At 39.4% G+C, this 22,426-nt stretch overlaps 5 protein-coding genes across 8 annotated transcripts in view; 1 reads left to right on the forward strand and 4 right to left on the reverse strand.

The window, feature by feature from the left end:
- Positions 1–7,495: 7,495 nt before the first annotated feature.
- On the reverse strand, positions 7,496–10,031 carry LOC114821224 (uncharacterized). Of its 4 annotated transcripts, none has more exons than XM_029093222.2 (5): positions 9,598–9,950; positions 8,594–8,683; positions 8,458–8,485; positions 8,302–8,355; positions 7,649–7,955 (listed from the first exon to the last, which is right to left on the reverse strand). In XM_029093222.2, the coding sequence occupies exons 1-5, from the start codon at positions 9,764–9,766 to the stop codon at positions 7,868–7,870; spliced, it is 429 nt and encodes a 142-aa protein (XP_028949055.1). In that variant the 5' UTR covers positions 9,767–9,950; the 3' UTR covers positions 7,649–7,867. The 4 variants fall into 4 exon arrangements, 1 of the variants encoding a protein (XP_028949055.1); XR_011575722.1 differs by lacking the exon at positions 8,458–8,485 and adding an exon at positions 7,984–8,117 and having other exon boundaries at positions 7,693–7,891; positions 9,598–9,779; XR_003768673.2 differs by lacking the exon at positions 8,458–8,485 and having other exon boundaries at positions 7,496–7,955; positions 9,598–10,031.
- Positions 10,032–14,837: 4,806 nt separating this feature from the next.
- Positions 14,838–15,569, forward strand: LOC114820940 (uncharacterized). Its single transcript, XM_029092294.1, has one exon. It carries the CDS (start codon positions 14,838–14,840, stop codon positions 15,567–15,569), a length of 732 nt encoding a protein of 243 aa, XP_028948127.1.
- An 857-nt stretch (positions 15,570–16,426) lies between these two features.
- LOC103445923 (uncharacterized) lies at positions 16,427–19,365 on the reverse strand. Its single transcript, XM_029092295.1, has 4 exons — positions 17,847–19,365; positions 17,455–17,687; positions 16,537–17,160; positions 16,427–16,438 (listed from the first exon to the last, which is right to left on the reverse strand). The coding sequence occupies exons 1-4, from the start codon at positions 19,363–19,365 to the stop codon at positions 16,427–16,429; spliced, it is 2,388 nt and encodes a 795-aa protein (XP_028948128.1).
- Positions 19,366–19,929: 564 nt separating this feature from the next.
- LOC103413020 (uncharacterized) lies at positions 19,930–21,542 on the reverse strand. The gene has a single exon (XM_008351517.4). The coding sequence runs from the start codon at positions 21,429–21,431 to the stop codon at positions 20,049–20,051; it is 1,383 nt and encodes a 460-aa protein (XP_008349739.3). The 5' UTR covers positions 21,432–21,542; the 3' UTR covers positions 19,930–20,048.
- A 544-nt stretch (positions 21,543–22,086) lies between these two features.
- The window catches only part of LOC139191327 (probable aldehyde dehydrogenase), a 10,456-nt gene continuing 10,116 nt past the window's right edge, over positions 22,087–22,426 (reverse strand). Inside the window, exon 16 of the mRNA XM_070812011.1 lies at positions 22,087–22,426. This exon is cut by the window's right edge and continues 238 nt beyond it. The gene's annotated coding sequence lies outside the window, so the exon portion shown is untranslated.

Genomic DNA, 22,426 nt, shown 5'->3' on the forward strand with positions numbered 1-22,426 from the left:
ACGCACAAGAGATAGAATAGATCAAGGACTCAAGTGACAGACAGAGAGGAGACCTAGGGTGAAACTAATGATTAATAGCATCTGCAACGGTGATGGGGTGGTGATGGTCGCGACGGCAGTGATGGGTGACGATGGTGGTGAATCGATGGTAGTCTATGTTCGGTGATGTCGGCGAGGAAAGATAGGAGTGGGAATCGATCAAGGACTGCTAGGTCACTTGGATAAGAGAAACAAATCACATCCAGATTCCATTCATTCCATTTTAGAAAATGGTCGACCCGGGGCCCCGTGCTTCTATAGATTGGACTCAACCTGCCCCGTTTCTTCTTTAAAAAAATTAGACCGACCTGCGGATCCTAGACCCGTTTGCCCACCCCTAGAATAGAGATCTTCTCCGCATGTCAAAGATCGGATCTGGATAGAGAAATTGGGACCACTTATTTCAAATTTTACGGCTTCTATTAGCCCATTTCACTACCCCACTCACGCAATCCAAGAGTCTAGATATCTCTCTTCCTCTTTTAAACGATCCAGATTTCTAATTTGTCTGGCTTCATACTGCGAGATCTGGAGAGAATCTGAATTTGTGTTTGTAAACACTTTTTTTTAACGTTTTTAATATAAATATGTAGCAATTGTTATTAAAATTCCAAGATTTTTATTTCTTACAAAAAATACTTTTACCATTCATAAGCATTTTAAGTTTTTCTTGCAAATAATGTAGATCGGCTATCAAAGAACGTTTTTTTTTTTTGGACCTTTTGCATAAGTAATTCCAAACATGTTTTAAAACATTACAACATTGTTATGTCTTTTAATTCAACCAATGCCTAAGATATACACAGGAGAGACATTTTTGTTGTGGAAAATATGCTTGAGGTTGTGAACAAATACGATGTATGGGTTGAGTAGTTGAGGAGAATTATTGCATGCAAGAAGATGGGAGGAGAAAGTATACGGTAGTCAGAATTTTTAATTTTTAACAGTAGATTTTGTCGTTTGACCTAAAATATCTATGATAATCAAAATTTATCATTTAGTATAATAAGGGACGAAATTAATAAGTTCTTAGTGTTCTCCAAAGTTTGTGCGAGTCGACTCTAAATATAATTCACGAACCAAACGGATTCTAAATTAAATGGGGGTTGTTAATTATCTGCCCAAAGTTTTGTGAACGAACGTAGACCCTAATGGTTAATCCTCGAAGGCCCAAAATCATATAGGAGTTGGTATCCGCTCAAGGGCATTAGCGATAGCGAGTTCTATCTCCTAAAACCTAAACCTTAATCTCCGGGTTGAACAGTGAAATCCTATAAGCAAATAGCACACAGTTAACAAGGCATGCAGGCAATCAAGTTGCAGCTAGAAGAAGCAGCAGATACCAGGTGTGGCCGTCTATGAACTAACGTCCTTTGCAACATCATGATCTTCATGTTATTTTTTAGCGTTAATGTTAATCCAACCGCTCTCGATTGCCGTAAGGAGCCGCAGTATGGTTGGAGCGACGTCCCGCATGGGAATTGGAAGATGTCGATGCATGGCGGTTTGGGGAGGAGGATTGTTGTAGTAGTACGATAGTAGTAACTCTCGGTCGACATGTTTGAACCCTAGCTAATTTGTCTTACAGAGGCAGAGGTATTGTATATATGGCCAATTTTGAACACAATTTACATGATGCGAAAGTAAGAGGGACTGCGTAGATAATTAAAAATGCAGACTGCAGGCTTAATTTTGTTCAGTCTAATTAGGGTTTTGTCCAGAATCCACTCAAATAATGAATAATAATATACAAATCCAGCTACAAATTGATACAACCCAGACCAACAAGGTCTCAACCTGCACTGGTGATGCCGACTCAACGAACAGAGAGCGAAAGGCAAAGGATAAAAACCAAAGAAAGATACTATTTATTTTCCAACTGAATTCGTTACAACTCATTAGTCTCCTATATATCCTCACAACAATACACCTACCTGTATGCCAACTAGACAATTAACAAGCTAATCAAATGGACTCTCTCAAAAACCCAAATTCTCAATTGAACCCAATTACAAAACCCTTATACAATTTTGGCCCAACTCCCTTACACAATCTTATCATTTCGATCTAACAACCCTGCACAATCTTAACCCTTTGATCTAACAACCTTTGTTCAATTCATAACAGTACATCCCCCTTTGACAACCTTGTCCTCAAGGTTCAAAGTTCAAAGTGGAAAATCTCGAAACTTGTTCTTCATGTCTTCAAAATCCTCCCAAGTTGCATTGGCTTCTTCCTGATCCTTCCATTGTACCAGCAACTGAACACCCGCAACCTTGCCCTTTTTATACACCCTTCTAGCAAGTATTGCTTCTGGAATGTTATGAACCAATCCATCTGCTGTAACTTGTGGCAATTCAATCTGTGGAGTAACTGATGGTCCAAGATGTCTTTTAAGGCAGCTTACATGGAATACAGGATGAATTTTGGTTTCAAGAGGTAACTTCAACTTGTAGGCAACCAATCCGACCTTCGCCACGATTTCATAGGGTCCATAGTATCTTGGCTGCAGCTTGTGGTAGCTATGTGGTGCTAAAGCTTGCAACTGATAAGGCACCAACTTCAAATACACAAACTCACCCACTTCGAAATGCCTTTCAGTTCGTTTCCTATCACTGTACTGCTTCATTCGATTCTGTGCTACCTCCAAATTACTCTTCAACACTGATAACACTTTGTCCCTGTCCATTAATTCCTGCTCCACAACTGCTACTTTTGCAGTCCCTGACTCATAAGGAATTATCTGAGGTGGAGAGTATCCGTAAACTATTTCAAAAGGAGTATGCTTGGTGGAAGTGTGAAATGAGGTATTAAAACACCACTCAGCCCATGGTAACCACTGACACCATTTTTTAGGCTGTCCCCCTACAAAACACAGTAGATAAGTCTCTAAACACCTGTTCATTACTTCTGATTGCCCATCACTCTGGGGGTGATACCCTAAACTCATACACAACTTTGAATTCTGTAACTTGAAAAGTTCTCTCCAGAAGGCACTTATAAAAACCGGATCTCGGTCACTCACAATAGAATTGGGCATTCCATGAAGTTTGAATATATGTTCTATAAAAAGATGTGCTACAGTAGATGTAGTATATGGATGTGACATTGGAACAAAATGAGCATACTTGGAAGCTCTGTCCACTACCACCCAAATCACAGTTTTGCCCTTACAGTTTGGTAGACCCACAATAAAGTCCATACTGATATCACTCCAAACTCTTTGAGGTATGGGAAGTGGTTGAAGTAAGCCTGGAGGTGAAATGTTCTCAACCTTACTTCGTTGGCAAATAGGACATTCAGCTATGAACTTTTGAATATCTTTTTTAATTCCCTTCCAATAAAATCCTTTCTTAATTCTATGATAGGTTTTGAGTACTCCTTGGTGCCCGGTAGAAGGGGTTGAATGATACTCTTCAATAATCTTGACCCTCCATTCTGAATCCGGTCCTATCAATATTCTTTTCTTGTAACAGAGGAATCCATTGTCAAAAGAATACCGATTCATCTTCGAATTACTTGACTCTTCCTGCTGAGCTTGTATCCACTCGTTCTTCTTCTCCATAATCCATCCATCTTTTTCACTACTTCGTCTCAACTCATCCATCCACCCTGCATAAGGATAAGAGATAGCAACACATTCACTGCTTATAGGAGTCCCCATGCCTTGTTCTTGCAATAAAGGTGCTTCTTGTAACCGGGACAATGCATCAGCTACTACGTTTTGAGACCCTTGCTTATATTGAATCTCATAGTCATACCCCATAAGTTTCGATACCCATTTCTGTTGGAATGGGGTGCTTGTTCTCTGACTTAAGAAATATTTGAGGTTGTTGTGGTCCGTGTGAATGACAAAGTGTCTCCCTTGCAAGTAATTCTGCCACTTCTTGACTGCATACACTATAGCAATTAACTATCTTTCATAAGTGGAGAATGCTTGATTGCGAGGACCAAGTGCTTGGCTAGTGAATGCTATTGGTCTTCCCCCTTGTTGAAGAACAGCCCCTATACCACTACCCGATGCATCACACTCTAATTCGAAAGGTTGAGAAAAATTGGGAAGAGCCAGGACTTGTGGAGATACCATGATTGCCTTCAAGTTTGCAAAAGCTTGGGTAGCTTCCTGATTCCAATGAAACCCATCTTTCCGAGTCAACTGATACAATGGTTGACAGATTTTACCATACCCCGGAACAAATTTTCTATAGTACCCGGTTAATCCAAGGAAGCCTCGCAACTCTTTGACAGATTTTGGGGTAAGCCACTCTTGGATAGCTGACAATTTGGAAGGATCAGCCGCTACCCCATGACGAGATACGATATGGCCCAAATATTCAACACTTGATTGTCCAAATGAACATTTGGATTTCTTAAGATACACTCGGTTTGCCCTTATAACTTCTAATACCATCTGCAAGTGTAGTAAGTGATCCACCCAACTTTTGCTATATATCAAGATGTCATCAAAAAACACCAAGACAAACTTCCTGAGGTAAGGTTTGAATATATCATTCATCAAGCTTTGAAAAGTAGCAGGAGCATTGGTAAGACCAAAAGGCATCACCAAGAACTCGTAGTGTCCTTCGTGAGTTCTAAACGCTGTTTTTTCCACATCACTAGCACTCATCAGAATTTGATGGTATCCAGATCGTAAATCAAGTTTAGTGAAATACCATGCCCCATACAATTCGTCCAATAGATCATCAATAAGTGGAATGGGGTATTTGTCCTTGATGGTCAGAGCATTAAGCTCTCTATAGTCGATACACATTCTCCAGCTGCCATCCTTCTTTTTCACTAAAAGTACCGGAAATGAGAAGGGACTGTGACTCTGGCGAATGAACCCTGCAACCAATAACTCCTGAACAGCATTCTTAATTTCAGTTTTCTGTAAAGGACCATAGTGATAAGGCCTAATATTTGGTGGTTTAGCTCCTTGTACCAGAGGAATGTAATGATCATGGGCACGAGGAGGTGGTAGCTTGGTAGGAATCTGAAAAATATCTTCAAATTGTCCCAACAGTTGCTGAAGTTCATGTAACTGCTCCTTACTTAAGTCACAAGATTCTAATGTCTTCTTCTCCATAGAATATAGAAAAAGGCCCAAGTTAGAGTTACACAACTCCTTATCCATGTGCTGAAGAGAACTCTCTCGGACTAATGGATGTAGAGGCACAGTATGAGACAATCGGTATCAGTGGTTATCCTTTGTGAACTCCATTATCAATAATTGAAAGTCCCACAGAATTGGACTCACAGTTGATAGCCACTGTACACCTAAAACAACATCACAACCGCCCAAGGGCAACGAGAATAGATCAACCGTACAATTATACTCCCCCAAGGTAAGCGGATTAGCCCTGGAACACCCGGAACTACGCACTTTTCCACCATCCGCGATCATGACTTCAAAATCTTTAGTGGGAGAAGCGATGTGTCCCCATTGTTTCAACAACTTGGAATCCACAAAATTATGGGTGCTTCCAGAATCAAGCAGTATCATAACACGGTGCCCATTAAGTATTCCTTCAACCTTCATAGTATGAGGTGTTTGGTTATCCCGAGTACCATAGAAAGCGCATGAACTGAGCTCCATGTGTTGACATTCACTAATTTCCTCAGAAATAGACAAGTCAAGCACATCAGAATCCAAGCCATCCAACATTAGAAGTTGTTTCAAACCACATTTATGCCCCATTTCCCATTTAGCAGGACAAAACCAACACTCTCCGCGTTCCCGTTTCTTTTGAATCTCATCAGGAGACAATTTTTTGATAGGGTAGGTACCCGGACGAGATGTAGTGGAAGACGGGATAGTGGAAGTAGTAGTAGGTGATTTGAACGGAACAATGGATCGTGAATTAGGGGGTTTAAGCTCAATGCACTTAGCATCTACTTGCATAGCTAAAGAAATGGCCTCATGAACACTAACAGGTTTCAATATTTTCACATCAAAACGCAGTTCTTTCTTCAAGCCACCAATGAAACAACTCTTAAGCAAGGTAGGGCCAATTTCTGGTGACCTAGTTGCTAAACGCCTAAATTCAGGGATATAGTCACGAAGATTTCCAGTTTGGCGAAGTTTGAAGAGTGCTTCAGCACTATCTTCAAACTCCGAAGGACCAAACTCCATACACAGCGCCTTAGTAAATTCCCACCAAGTGGGAGTAGTATGCAAGCAATCTAACCAACGAAACCAGTTGAGAATCTCACCTTCAAGATGGAAAGAAGCAGTAAGAACTCGTTGAGCATCTGGAATGTTGTAAAAAGAGAAGAACTGCTCCGCCTTATAGATCCAGGTAAGTGGATCGTCACCCTCAACAAATCGCAGAAAATCTAGGCGTGGAGACCACGGCAAACGTGGTGGAGGTCCCCCCCCCGCCCAAATGAGAAGTCCGAGTAGGCGGTGGCTGATCCCCAACATGTGGCGGTGGACAATCGGTGGGCGGTGCAGCAGATGGACCGTCGTCGACGTGCGAACAATTCAGCTCTCTGCGAAATTGTTCAAAGTAGAGAGGCAAACGATTGTCAAGATGAGAATTGATCTTGGAATCGAACGCAGTGTTGACCGCTGAAGTAATGAGAGAAGGAAGGTCGGCGAGGGAAGCTTCAATGGAAGAAACCCGGGCGTCCATGGCTGTGAAGCCAGTGGTATTCGTGTAACGGGGCATGCACAGGGAAAACCAGCGATCGGATGGCTGATACCAAATGATACAACCCAGACCAACAAGGTCTCAACCTGCACTGGCGATGCCGACTCAACGAACAGAGAGCGAAAGACAAAGGATAAAAACCAAAGAAAGATACTATTTATTTTCCAATTGAATTCGTTACAACTCATTAGTCTCCTATATATCCTCACAACAATACACCTACCTGTATGCCAACTAGACAATTAACAAGCTAATCAAATGGACTCTCTCAAAAACCCAAATTCTCAATTGAACCCAATTACAAAACCCTTATACAATTTTGGCCCAACTCCCTTACACAATCTTATCCTTTCGATCTAAACTAGTAAAAAAAACACTTTGCGCGACGCAGGTCATTCGTCGCGCAAAGTAAAAAAACGTCGCGCAAAACTTTGCCCAACTCACCTTCGTCGCGCGCAAACCGTCGCGGCAAGGCAGTGACAGAAGGCTTTGCGCGACGCATGTACCCCATCGTCGCGCAAATCCACTTTGCGCGACGTAGGCTACGTCGCGCAAAGCTGTTTTGCGCGACGTATAATGCGTCACGCAAATCCACTTTGCGCAACGACGGGTTACATGCGTCGCGCAAAGTGGATTTTGCGCGACGTAGGGACTTGCGTCGCGCAAAGTTGTTTTGCACGACGTAGGAACTTCTTCGTCGCGCAAACCTTTTTTTTTTTGCAAAAATTATTTAATTTTTAATAAATATTGTATTTTTTTTTTAGAAGAATAAATATTGTAATTAAATTCTAAACAATAATTAATAAACCAAGAAACAATATTTATTTATAAAATATATGAAAATGTACATACAAGATGTTCGAATATAAAAAATATAAAAAAAAAACTACAACAAGTAGCCTTCTAATCTTGATGCATCAAGCTACTGGGTATCGACTAAGCGAAGTGGTTGGGAGGTCGAAGGTGGAGCAAGATCAAGTGCTGACATCAAGATTTGGAGGCTGAACATCTGTAAAGCTCGTAAGATCATACTCATCTTCTCGTCCTGGGCCGAAAACTGGGTTGCAATCTCGCCTTCCTGGGCTTCCCAGGCCGAAAACCGGATTTACAATCCAATTCAAAAGAATTGGGGTTTAACTCCATGATGTCCATTTTCACTTTTGGGAAACGACCCACTAACTGAGCAAGCTAATTGAAATCTGAATTCCGATATCAAAAGTCAAACTACAAATACGCAACTGACCATAGAATCCAAGGGAGAAACTGCAGAGAAAGAAATAAAAAGACTTACGTCTATCTCCAGTATTGTAACCCCTAGCTTAACAGATAAATTTTTCTTGAACACATTAAACTTGGGAGCCAAATCCTTTGCAGCAGGGCCACCATCAACACCAACTTATGTCACTTCATACATCCTCCTCTTTACTTAACAAAAACAGAAAATAATATATAATTTATCATTACTGTTTCCTATTCTCTCCACTTGTATTAGTAAAACTCTATCTTTAACCTATCTAGACGCTGATTCATAGAAAAGAAAGATTGACGGATCATCATCTACTTGACAAACTTATGAGTATTAATTCCACACAAGAAAAACTGAGCTTACAGTGGCACAGTTAAAATATAGGTCTGGATTGGACTGCATTCTTTCATCCTTTTCCTGATACGCAACATAAAACATTAGAACATCTTCTAACTGACAGAAGATCCATACTTACAAGAAATACAGCACATAGACAACTGACTCTGCGGTAGTTCTTACTTTAAGCACTTGCAGCATTTTGGTATGCCTTCAAAGATTGCAGAAGTGTTACATGCTATACAACTTATCAAGTATAAATCTTACTCAAATCCGAAGAACATAAAACTTTTTGAGAAGGTTGATTATGAGATTTTACACAATGAATTGCCATCCTTGACATCAAGAGTTATGGCTTCCTTGGCATGTTGAATGCTTTCATCAACAAGTTCTGCCTCATTGTCGGTACCTAGAAAAATGATGAAAACTTGGTAAGCATAATGACACACACATCATGAAAAACAACAGGAAAAACAAGTTGAGCGACAAAATGGTTGCCTTGAGCCATTTTTCTTTCAAGCATCGAAAGTTGACAAAGTATCTGCCTGTTTGGACCATGCCTCCAAACGCAATGCACATATCAATCATAAAATTTATAGTACAATGAATCGAGAGGTCACTGTAATAAAACTACAAAAATCTAATCAAGAAGAACCTTGCTTAAGGCAAGATTAAAGCAGTTCTTGGCTGAAGATAGATCTCCCTTCTTCTAAGTGCAGTTACCTAAACATAGTCAAGCATCTGCAAGAGATGGATTCAACTTAACCTACATCGCCGTTTATATTTCAGGAAGTGAACTGAAAGCATTACAAACATGCTCAACTACAGGAAGTCACAATGCATTCTTACATCCTTTGAGAGATTATCCTCTGCTTCTTTTCTATAGTTCGGTAAAACATCCAGTATCTTTCCTCTAAGATATTCGTATTTCGCACATTGAGCCGGATGTTTTCTTTGCTCTGGTAAAAGACACAGTGTTTGAAACTTGAACTAATAAGATACAAATACAAGTGCAAAATAATAATAAAGGAATTAGCAGTGACAGCGATTCGAGAACACAATGTAGGCATTATCGTTACAGAAACAACACTTTTATCAGGGGGAGATTTTGAATTCATCAACTTTTTAGTCTATTTCTCAAATTTTAAGCTTCTATGTGTACCAATGTAGTCCAAAATTGGAACTTCAAAGTTGAAACGAGCATATCAACGAAAACCCACAAAAGAGAAAGGCACAAATCGGGTTTATAATAAAAGGGCACTTAGGTCAGCTTCAAATGGAATTAACAGAGATTAAAACGAAATGGGTAAATGGAAAAATTACCAAGAGGAATGGAATCGAGGAGGTTGAGGGCAAGATCGGAATCGATGTTTAATCTGGAGATTTTGTCATCCGGGTCGGCCGAAAAGTAGGTGTCTCGGAGGAGGTAAAGAGCTTCGACAGCTCTTGCGGTTTTGGCCAGTGCGTCGTCTTCCACTGCTCGACTGCTCATCGCTCAGACACAGTCGCACGCAGAGCCAACTGTGTGAACGAGAAAGGACTCTCAACTCCAAGTTGTTCTTAAGAGGAAACCGAAGCAAACGACGTCGTCTGGGTGTGGAGAGGGGAGATTGTGAGCTTGTGCTGTGTGAAAATAAGCAGGAGAAGCACTCGGCTCTAAGCGTGAGCGAGACGGAGTGAGAGAGAGGGCGAGATGAGCAAGAGGGGAGAGAGACCGAGCGAGCCAGAGGGAAGAGAGAGACAGATGGGCGGGTAGCGTCTGGAATCTTTTCCAATTAAGCCCTAAAAAGCGTTTATTTGTTTCAATTATACCGCCAAAATTTTAACAATTGCGCGACGCAGCTATAAATTATGAGGTCGCGCAAAGTGCTTTTGCGCAACGATCACATTCTGTCGTCGCGCAAAGTATATTTCAAAAAAAAATATTTATTATAAAATTTACTAAAAATTAACTTTATTCTCCTTAAATTTTTTTTTTTACATAAAACCCACAATAATATATTTTTTTAACAAAATTTAGACCCAAGCTACAATAATAAATTTAAAGCTACTTAATAAATACACATACCATTCAGTTTCTTAAGTGTTATACATACAAAATAAATAAATTTAAATCTACTTAATAAATAAATATATATATATATATATACACCATTGAACTTGATGGGATACGCATTGTACAAAATTAGTTTCAATGATCCAACCGTCAAACTTGTTTATATATACTTCAAGATCACATATGCCAAAAATCACAAAAAACAAACGTTCACAGATCAAGTGACGGGACAAAACTTTTCGACGGTTATAAACAAAAAAATCATGATTTAACGGTTATTTTAACTCTGATTTTGGTGATTTTTTACAGCTACACTTCTGGTTCCTATATGAATGCAAGTAACTAATTCGATCGTCAATTTAAAATATTTACACAAGTGGATACTACAAAATCTTATGTTATACTTGATGAAAGTATAAATAAAATCCAAGTGTTAGGGAATCTATCGTTTTAATGGGATACGCATTGTACGAAACTAGTTTCAACGATCCAACCGTCAAACTTGTTTGCATATGCTTCGAGATCGTATACACCAAAAATGGCAAAAAAAAAAACCTTCAAAGATTAAGTAACAGAACAAAACTTTTCGACGGTTATAAACGAAAAAATCACAATTTAACGGTTTGTTTAACTCCGATTTTGATGAGTTTTTACAACTACACTCCTGGATTCTATATGAATACAAGGAACTGATTCGATCATCAATTTAAAATATTTACACAAGTGGATACCACAAAATCTTATGTTATACTTGATGAAAGTATAAATAAAATCCAAAGTGTTAGGGAATATATCGCTTTAATGGGATACGCATTGTACGAAACTAGTTTCAACGATCCAACCGTCAAACTTGTTTGTATATGAGTCGAGATCGTATACACCAAAAATGGCAAAAAAAAAAAAACCTTCTGAGGTTAAGTAACGGGACAAAACTTTTCGACGGTTATAAACAAAAAAATCACGATTTAACGGTTATTTTAACTCTGATTTTGATGATTTTTTACAGCTACACTTATGGATCCTATATGAATACAAGGAACGGATTTGATCATCAATTCAAAATATTTACACAAGTGGATACCACAAAATCTTATGTTATACTTGATGAAAGTAAGAATAAAATCTAAATGTTAGGGAATCTATCGTTTTAATGAAATACGCATTGTACGAAACTAGTTTCAACGATCCAACCGTCAAACTTGTTTGTATATGCTTCAAGATCTTATACGCCAAAAATGGAAAAAAACAAACCTTCAGAGATCAAGTAACGGGACAAAATTTTTTGACTGTTATAAACAAAAAAATCACGATTTAACGGTTATTTTAACTCCGATTTTGATGATTTTTTACAGCTACACTTATGGATCCTATATGAATACAAGGAACTGATTTGATCGTCAATTCAAAATATTTACACAAGTGGATACCACAAAATCTTATGTTATACTTGATGAAAGTATAAATAAAATCTAAATGTTAGGGAATCTATCGTTTTAATGGGATACGCATTGTACGAAACTAGTTTCAACGATCCAACCGTCAAACTTGTTTGTATATGCTTCAAGATCTTATACGCCAAAAATGGCAAAAAACAAACCTTCAGAGATCAAGTACCAGGACAAAATGTTTCGACGGTCATAAACGAAAAAATCATAATTTAACGGTTATTTTAACTCCGATTTTAATGATTTTTTACAGCTACACTCTTGGATCCTATATGAATACAAGGAACTAATTCGATCGTCAATTTAAAACATTTACACAAGTGAATACCACAAAAGAAAAAGGCAATGCAAGAACCCCAAAAGAAAAGCAAAAGGAAAAAATAAATAAAACTTTGCGCGACGTATGTACACCTACGTCGCGCAAAGCATCTTCGCGCGACGTAGGTATTCGTCGCGCAAAGATATTTTGCGCGACGCATGTGTACCTACGTCGCGCAAAGTTTTTTTTTTTTTTCGTTACACAGTTTTAACTTCTTGTTTACCCCTTCCACTTCTGCCTAAAAATTATTTTTTATTAAGGACCTAAATGATGAGACCACGTGTTCTAAATGGTAAATGGTAGAGACTACACCTAAAATGATTACTAACCACGTAATAGAATAATGGTTTGACAAAGCTGTAAACTGGCAATTTGTAGTTTCCTCCTCCCAATTTGGTGAGAAATGAAATCTATCCATTTTTTAGCACACATCAATCTATCCCTAAATTATATCAAATTAACTGAGCAATTTGCAATTTCTTAGCTTTTGTTTCCCTAAACCTATCAAAATCCTTCATACTCTTAGTCATTCATTCCACTCATTCAATTGTTCAAAACCATAACTCAACTTGTCAAAAATAAGCATTGACAAAGATAATTAAAGGAAAACATAAATACACAAAAAAAAAATTCCAAACATACATGTAATCAATAAATAGTTAATTAATTAATCAAATAAATACAATACCTGAATGTGAAGATGGTGAGGCTTGAGAGAGATGGAGGGTCTGAAAGAGAGAGGTTGAGTGTGAAGAAAAAGGCTCTTGTGTGTGGTTATTTTATAAAAAAAAAAGTCGTCGACTTTGCGCAAAAGCAGCTTCGGCGCCAAAATCTTGGTTGAGATTCTTGGTTTGGCAGCAAAATCTTGCGCGACGCACAAAACGTCCCGCAAACGGCTTTTGCGCGACGATACTTTGCGCGACAAAGGCTTGCGTCGCGCAAATATGTTTTGCGCGACGTAGATGTACCTTCGTCGCGCAAAGATGTTTTGCGCGACGCAAGCCTTTGTCACGCAAAGTGTCGTCGCGCAAAAGCCGTTTGCGCGACGTTTTGTGTTTAGCGTCGCGCAAACATACTTTGCGCGACGAACTTTGCTGCGTCGCGCAAGTTTCCGTCGCGCAAACATGTTTTTGTACTAGTACAATCTTAACCCTTTGATCTAACAACCTTTGTTCAATTCATAACACAAATTAATCAATGCTCACGAGGCATTGCATATCGACACAAAGGACACAAGTGACTTGTCTCTAGCCATTGAACAATTCAATCTCCATGATAAACGTGGGAGCATGGCAAGCGAAGAACTTGATGATCATCAACACCAGCTGCTTCAGAGTCATGACCAAAGCCCTCCAGACAAATCACGCATGACTTGTGTCTCATAGCATCCAAATCATTAGAGATTCTCACTTTCTCCAAATTCTCAATCGCCGATTTTGGCGCTGGCCGGAATAGGACGGTCATTGTATGCATCCATGGATTCCCTTGTAGCCTCATCAACCATGTCACTGTCATCGTCACTAACATTACAAGTCACATCATATATGTCCACAAGAATAGGAACACTACAGACCGCTGATTTAATCACCCAAAAAATCTTCCAAATAATCGAGGGGTGCTCACTCTTTGGGACATCCATGCTTGAAAGAGCCACAACAAGAGGATTTTATAACTTGTTCTGTGACATTCATCATCAGATAATATTTCACTCCAGTGGACGAAAACTAGATCTTTGGTTTCGAGTTGAATATATTGTTCTTGAAGAGAGTTGTAAAGATCATTATCGTCATCTTGACCAGCAGCAATATTCCAATGGATTTCGCTCTTAAAAAATTTGAACTTGATCGAAAGCACGTTGTCTGGAAACCAGGATAAGTTGATGATGGGCTGAGTTGTTTGCCTGACATGGCTACGATAGTGTCTAATACTGGTTGACATGGTTTTAGGTTAGTGAAAAAATGAAGGAACTTGCAACATTATTTGTCAGGTCTAAAGGACGGTGCTACTGAGCCTAAAGCGAGTAATGCTACCAGTTGGAGAATGAAATTTAGATGCTTGAGACTTGAGTAGCAAGTTTCCTTTTTTATTTTTAGGTATTTTCTCCAAAAGTTTCTTTTTCTATTTATTTACTTTTTCCATATTTGGGTTGTAGATTATGGAACGCGTTAGTTAATAAAAATGCAATGTAATTAATCTTTTTTTATTTATTTACTTTTCCATATTTGGGTTGTAGATTAGCTCTAAGCAAATGGCATGTCAAGATAATACTCATCCTAATCCCAACCCTCATATATAGATAGGATGTTGCATATCAGAAGGAATGTGTAACAAAAACACTATGAAAAGATAATTAATCTTCCAATAATGCAAACTTTGAGGATTTTGAATTAATTAATTAATAATTCATATGACGCTTGTGATAAAATTAACAAATTTAAAAACAAAAAGCCAGAAGATATGCCTGATCTTAACAAAAAAAAAGGGAAATTAGGTTGTAGTTAAGATGCTTTAATCTAATTATACAAGGTGCGTCTATTTTACTCGAATTTCTAACAATTCCTAGTCCTTGTACCATTTTGACTGTGAAAAAAATAAAAATAATCCTTGTCCCAGTCGATTTAGGAGAGATATATACATATATATATATACACATACATACTTTGTCATCCCATATAGCTCACACAAGCCCTCTATATTTTCCCATTTTATTGTCCAACATTACTATTAATTCTTACTTAGAAGCATGTCGATATACAGACACTTTGAAACCCTAGTCAGCCAAAGAAGAAACCCCTACATTAACCAACCCCAGCTTCCACCAGATGTGCTTCCGATCAACTTTAAATTTTACAAGTTACTCGCACTCGCAGGATCTTTGATTAATGAAGATGGTATTGATCCTACTTCAGTAATAGTTATGCAACTAACCCTTGTAACGCAAGAAACCATTAATGTCGATCGTACTACGCTATTGTCTGATTCTACTAGAGCGCTCGTGGGTAACGTGCTTTCCAGCATGCTCGTTCCTGAACACGAACATCCAGCAATTACTGAAGAAGTATTCCACAAACTTGCTGGATTATCGAGTTCGAACTTGGGCAATGCTAACAACACCACCATGCTGCCTATTGTTGTGGGCATAATTGATATGAATTTGCCAATGCCCTCTGTTGGTAGTGATCCCATTACGTCGCTGGCCGATAGGGTTGCAATGTCGTCGATGCAAACGTACGAGGCCAGACCTATTCCTGCAGACGAATCTTCCATTGAGAATTTGGAGAAAGTGATATTTGGTGGAGAAGGTACGAGAGAGCAGCAGCAAACATCGTGTGTTATCTGCATGGAGGACTTTGAGGATGGTGTTCACGTTAGTCGCTTGCCTTGCTTACACTTTTATCATGAAGATTGTATTGGTCAGTGGTTGAAGACTAGTCACTTGTGTCCCTTGTGCCGACACCCAATGCCTCATGCTTAAACTTCATTTGTAAATGAATGTTCTTACGTTCGAATATCATGAATGGGAGTTCATAATTAATTTAGTATAAATATATCGTTATATATAGAAAACCAATAGTATACGCTTTGTTTTTGCAATTAAAGAATCTTAAGTCGTTGCTTCAACACTATACATAACTTCTATTTACTTTTCGAAAATGATTTTGTATCCAATAAATTAAGAAGGAAATTATTGAGTTTAGCGGATCGGCACAAGGGACACAAGTGCATAACCCTAAAACCCTAAAATAGTGTTAGAAATAAGATTGGATAACAAGAATAGGTAAACTCTTCAATCCAAATATCGAATTAAACAAACCAAATAGTGAGATTAAGGAGGGTTTTTGCTTTCACAATATACCATTAGGATTTCATTAATTAACACGAATAAATTATAAAAAGTGTCAATTGAGTACATTACTTTAGTGACAAGAAATTAATCTGGAGTAAAACTCCTACTTGACTGCTACAAGCACAATCGTACAATAGTCATTAGTACGTTCTGTCACAGACGGTAAACGCAACATACATATACCCCCGCACACACCGATCATGGCTGATGGTCATGGCCACAAACATATGAAAAATTTGTAGTCACATGATGGTTCATATACTAATCCATAATCACGAAGAATTAAATTAAGAATGAGTTGGAAAAAGTTAAAGTCAAATTCTGCCGCCTCCCTTTTTTTTTTTTTTGCGAACTGGATTAAATAACAACCGGGCAAAGATGCCAAAGATACAAAGAAGCCTACCCCGAGGCAAAAGCAAGCAGCAACAACTAAGGAAAAGCAGTACAAAGAGGTAAAGACGACATCGCACCAAGTGCTAAAAATGTCACTCCTCATACTGCCAGGAAGAAATTAATGGGGACAAGGGAGACCATCATTACACAGAACATGAACAAGGGATGATGGGGGCCTGTTGACCCAAATATTATCACATACCTCCCTACTTTGCCGCGACACCAGAAGATCCGCAGCCATATTGGCCGATCGTGGAACCCAAGACCAGCGGTAGTCATTAAAAGCCTCCCCCATTCTTTTGCATCGCGCTAAAATTGGGAAAGCTTCCCAACTGCCCATCGTATCGAAGTCTCGAATACAGGATATGGATTCCTGAGAGTCAGATTCCACGATGACAAAATTCCATCCCATGTTTCTTCCAAACTCACACCCATACAGCACTGCCAAAACTTCTGCCACAGCCACAGAAGAGGCCGTGACCCTCATCCTGTTTGCTGCCACAAACCTGCCCGCATCGTCCCGAGCCACAACACCCACAAAACCCGAACCCCCACTCATTAACCAGCTTGCATCCACATTAATTTTGATAAAACCCACACAAGGTGGAGACCAATGGACATCAGAAGCCGATCCATTGACAGAAATTGGCAAACTAATTACCGTAGCCTGAGTAAATTCCTTGAAGGCAGCCACAGAATGGGTGATAACTGCAATGATTTGTCGAGGAAAGATAGGTTGTTGATTGAAGAGAAAATTGCATCTTGCCTTCCATATATACCAACATGTTGTAGCAACATATGAAAGCATGTTGTTCCTCACACTTGTCTGCCCATTTACCGAACCAACAATATCACCCAACCAATTAGCCCAAGTTGTGACCACTCCCCTCCGCAAGCCTCTTGTCAACCTTCCCCTAAGCCATACCTCCTCTACCCACGAACATTGGAGAAAAAGATGTACCAATGATTCCTCATACCTATTGCAAATAGGGCAGATTGTTGAAGAAGAGGATCGACGCATAAACAAATTTACTTTCGTGGCCACTGCCTCTTGTAAGGTCTTCCATATAAAGGATCTTATTTTTGGCCGAACCTCAAGCTTTCAAACACACTTCCAAACCTGCTTTGGGATGAGGGCAGATCTGTGAGGGTTTCCAATTCGTTGTTGTCGAGTCCAGGTCATATCCCAATGGTATCCGGACTTGACAGAATAGATTCCATGCTTTACAAAATGCCACATTAATCTGTCTTTCAATATCAGGTCACCCGAATGTGTCTCGTAAATCGCCTTGAGCTCCTCCTCCATCAGAAAGGGTTTAAGGAAATCAATATCCCAGCTTCCATTTTCAGTGCCTAACAAAGAATTCACCATGAGGTTTAAAGAGACAGGAACCGTACCCAAGGGAGATGGGTGTCCTGATGGGATAGATGGCAGCCATCTATCCACCCAAACCCTGACATCATTTCCATTCATTATCTGCTAGTGTGCACCACCCCGAAGTATTTCTCTACCAACAAGAAGGCTTGACCATGCCCATGAAGCTCTTCCACCCCTCTTAGCGTCGAAAAAAGAACAGTTGGGGAAGTATTGGCCTTTAATGACCGACGCCCACAAAGAGTTTGGTTCCAATAACAACCTCCAACACTGTTTCACCAAAAGAGCGTTGTTGAACTCCGTAAAGCACCTCAAGCCTAGCCCACCTTCTTCTTTCGATTTCCCCATTTGTTCCTTAAAAACCCAGTGAATCCGGTTCTCCCCTTCTTTTTGCCCCCACCAAAACTTGGATATCAAAGCATCCAGATCATCGCAAAAAATCTTAGGAAACTTGAAGAGATTCATAGGATATGCCGGAACTGCTTGCGCCACTGCCTTAATTAAAACTTCCCGCCCCGCTTGTGAGAGAGTGGAGCGTTTCCAACCTTGAATTTTTCCTAAAAGCCTTCCTTTTAAATACGCAAGGCCACTTCTTTTAGATCTACCCCAGATGGCCAGCACTCCCAGATAAACTCCCGGGTCCCCTACTTTCTCCATCCCAAAAATGGTAGCCAGATGGATAGATAAAGGTTCTGGCACATTCCCCCCAAAGAACACACTAGATTTGGATTTATTTACATGTTGACCCGAGGCCGAGCAATACTCATCAATAACCTGGACTAAATTTCTACAGTTCCTCGCCTCCGCCTTGAGAAAGATCAATGCATCATCAGCAAAGAAAATGTGAGATATCATGGGACCGACACGGTCCATTTGAATCCCCTCAATCCGCCCCCTATCACTCTCCCGTTGAATAAGGAGTGATAACACTTCACTGACTAGCAAGAATAAATAAGGGGATAAAGGATCCCCCTGTCTGAGCCCCCTTGAGGGAGTGAATTTGGAACCTGGCTGTCCGTTCAGAAGAACGGAAAAATTCACTGTAGAAATGCATCCCATAATCAAACTCCTCCATCGACTATTAAAACCCATCTTCTCCATAACTGCCATTAAAAAATCCCACTCCACACGATCATACGCCTTATGCATATCCAATTTAATTCCCAGCTCAAAGTTGCACTTTGTCTTTCTATTTTTTAGAAAATGGAAAAGCTCATGCGCAATACCGACGTTATCTTGAATCTGTCTTCCTTCAACAAACGCATTTTGGGTTGCGGAGATCAACACTGGCAACAGTCTTTTTAATCGGTTGGCTAAGACCTTGGAGAGAATCTTGTAGGAGTAGTTGCAAAGACTTATGGGTCGAAATTGAGACACAGACTCCGGATTTTGAACCTTCGGAATTAAAGCCAGATGAGTAGCATTGATTCGCAAAGGCTGCAAAGACCCGTTCATCAAATCAACAATCATATTATTAACATCAAAAGCTATTATGTCCCACTGTGATTGATAGAATATCCCTTGAAATCCGTCAAGACCCGGAGCTTTAAGCCCTCCCATTTTCATGGCAGCAGTTTTAATCTCCTCCACAGAGAACGTAGCCGTTAACGAAACATTCATCTCCTCCGAAACCTTCGAGGTAACGCAGTCAAGCATGTCACCCCACTCCCTGTTGCCCGAAGAAGTGAATAATTCCACAAAATGGTCATCAATTAAGCGCCGGATCTGCCCTGGATTATCCACCCAGTTCCCATTCCCATTTTTAAGCGATATTACTTGATTTCGCCTTCTTCTTTGTAGGGTAGATTGATGGAAGAACTTAGTATTCGCATCTCCTTCCTTAAGCCATTGCACCCTTGATTTTTGTTGCCAAACGCTCTCCTCCTGACTCCATAAACGATCAACCTTCTACCTTACAGAAGGTATTTGATGGCAAAGCGAGTCAGCTTCTTCGGTCTTTTCATGAGATCAATTTTGGTAACTTCAATTTGTGTGCCGAAGACAGAAGCATATGCCACAACCCACAAGAAATCTTGATGTGGGCGATCTTCAGCCTCATGGGTATGACATGCTCACGCAAGATCGAGAAATGAGTACAAGAACACATAGGCGACCCTATTTCGGTTTTTGTTGCTTATCGGGTGTTCATCTGGTATAAATCCCATGTATCTCAGTAGCCATACACAAATTCATTGATTCTTTAAGGATAAAACAGAAGAATTATGAACATTCGAAACTTAGAACTTTATAGATGCTGCAATTTCCGTAAGAAAAATTACAACGTCACAAAAACAATTCAGAAAGAAGATGACACATAGTGATGGAAGCTAGTTTTGCACTCAAATTTCAGCCATCAATTTACCAGCTACATTGGCCACAGAACAGCAAAGCCTTGCTTCCAAGGTCAAGGAAGAAACTGCTTCGTTTATCGATCTCAGCTCTTCGTGAAACTCCGGATGCAACACCAATGCAGAATAATTCTCGTCCAGCACCATTCCGATACATTTCGCAACATCTTCAAGCTTAGGAACCCAATCACAAGCCTTCAAGCCCGACGCTGTTGATGCCTGAGGAAACCTCTCATACTTCTTCAGCCACTTACCCAAATACCGCAGCAAGCTCTTCATCTCCTTCCCACTCAGCTTACTAATCGCGGCCGAAAACATCACCTCATCGAGGTTCTTCGAAACCATTAGATAATGCAGGCAGAGTTCTGCAGAAGAGACCCCATCATACGCTACCATGAGCAAAACTGCAGCATCTTTCGCAACTCTTAATTTCTTGTCTGAGAGACTCTGATCTCCGGCCTTCTGAGCCGCGGCCAATGCCCGGCTCTCCCATTCCTTCCTCACATCCATGGAGCTAGCATAACTGTCTTTAGGCGGATCAAGGAAGTACTTCAAGATGAGCAGCAACTCCGATGACCCGAGATCAGAAGCATGCTTAACACAAAGACAAAGCAGTTCCGACCTCCTCTTTGCAACGAGTTTCGGAACCAAATGCTGATAACAAGAATTGGAGAAAACCCCATTTGCAATCAAAACACCTACCAAATCCCAAATCTCCAAAACAACACTGGAATCCAAAACCAAACCAGCAACATCCTTGCCAATCAAATTCCCAACTTTCTCAATCAAAACCCGGGAATACCCATCATTCGACGAATCGACCCCAATCGATTCCCCAGCTTTCCTTTTCTCCCAAATGTTCTCTAGAAACGGATTTAGGATTCCCAAGAACTCAACTTTGGTGAAATTGGTCGGGTTTTTGAGCTTCTTTTGGAGCTTGGTGAAGAACTTCTTGCCCGAATCGATGAGCACGGAGTCCGTTTGTGAGATCTTCCATCCGTCGATTGGGATTGCAGCAGCCGAGGCATTTGGATCGTCGAATTTGGGTTTCAAATTCTCAAAAATGGGTTCCGGGTCAAGAACGATGGGGTAGTCTGATGGGGCGGATTGGGTTTTGGATTTGGCCGAGGCTCTCGCAATGACTTCGAGCAACGACATGGCGGAGGAATCACAGAGCTTACCAAGTGTGGCGTCGTCGGCGGCGGAAAGTGCAGAGATTGGGAAAAAGTTACAGGTGCCGACTGCTGAGGGAGGAAGGGTTTTAGTTCGCGGACACGAAAGAGGAAATAGGGTTTTAGCCAATATTGGGCCAATTTTTTGGTATTGGGCCTGAAACCAAATGGATCTATACCAATTTTGGGCCTTTATGCCCATTTACCTTTTTTTTTTGTCAAAACTTTTTGTTAATTTTTTTGTTTTTGTTTTTGTTTAACAGATGATTATATTTGGAAAGACATTTTATTGTTCAATGTCACAACAAAGTTATGTCATCATAAAAAGCGTCTGGAAAAATTAGATATTAAATTAATGACAATTATATATCATCATCCACCATTTATATGAGTGAAATAAACCTTGATATATGTCCAATTTTTTTAGCTAATATTAAAAATTGTCCAATTTATTAAAATAAATTCAAACTCTTAAGTTTGAATTATTTTCTTATGAATTATTCCCTCTTTAATGATAAGATTTATTTCTTTTTTATTTCTTGTTATTTCTTTTTCTACCTGCTATAAGCCCCGTTTATAGATTTTATTTTTAATTTTTATAATCAATCTATATTACATGTTAATTATATTTATCTACTTATATGACAATTTTTTTTTATAATCAACGTATCACAAATTACTATGTCTCATAAGTATATTACATTTTTTGTACCTTTTAGTTGGGTTTCATATCTCGCTTATAGGTATAACATACATTCATATATTTGTTACTTGAATTAGGGTTGTATGTCTGGATTTGTGTTTGTATATTAGTTTTTTGTTAAAAGATATTAAGTAGATTTATTGAAATTAGAAAATTCATGAAATTAGAATATATTAATTTATCTATAAGATTTAAAATATATATATAAAATGAGTACAAAAGAAATAAAAATAGAGAAAAGATAATACTGGACGTAACCTAAAACCGTGTTTACTTTTTGAGCCCATATCTAAATGCCCCAAAATAAAATTACCACATCATTCCTCTACTACCATAGATTATCACTCCCTTTCTTTTCCCATCAGGCATATAACACAGAAAGGAAAGAAGGCAAGGGGACAATTAACTAACTAGAAGGACTTAAAGAAGAAAATCCCCTTCGTTTTATTTCTAACTAGAGAAAATGTCGAAAGGGTCAGCGGTAGCTGCTATGT

This window comes from Malus domestica, chromosome 14, assembly GCF_042453785.1.
Source record: "Malus domestica chromosome 14, GDT2T_hap1".
In the NCBI taxonomy this organism is placed as follows: domain Eukaryota; kingdom Viridiplantae; phylum Streptophyta; class Magnoliopsida; order Rosales; family Rosaceae; genus Malus; species Malus domestica.

Coding starts and splice junctions, on each gene's coding strand:
- LOC114821224 (XM_029093222.2), bottom strand. CDS start 9,766: ATGAGCAGTCGAGCAGTGGAAGACGACGCACTGGCCAAAACCGCAAGA. Junction 8,684..9,597: donor CCTCGATTCCATTCCTCTTG/GTAATTTTTCCA, acceptor TCATTTTTCTAG/GTACCGACAATGAGGCAGAA. Junction 8,356..8,457: donor AAATGCTGCAAGTGCTTAAA/GTAAGAACTACC, acceptor GTTGCGTATCAG/GAAAAGGATGAAAGAATGCA.
- LOC103413020 (XM_008351517.4), bottom strand. CDS start 21,431: ATGGGCATAAAGGCCCAAAATTGGTATAGATCCATTTGGTTTCAGGCC.
- LOC114820940 (XM_029092294.1), top strand. CDS start 14,838: ATGTCGATATACAGACACTTTGAAACCCTAGTCAGCCAAAGAAGAAAC.
- LOC103445923 (XM_029092295.1), bottom strand. CDS start 19,365: ATGCTTGACTGCGTTACCTCGAAGGTTTCGGAGGAGATGAATGTTTCG. Junction 17,688..17,846: donor ATGGTCAAGCCTTCTTGTTG/GTAGAGAAATAC, acceptor ATTCTTTGTTAG/GCACTGAAAATGGAAGCTGG. Junction 17,161..17,454: donor CTGCCCTCATCCCAAAGCAG/GTTTGGAAGTGT, acceptor GTAAATGGGCAG/ACAAGTGTGAGGAACAACAT.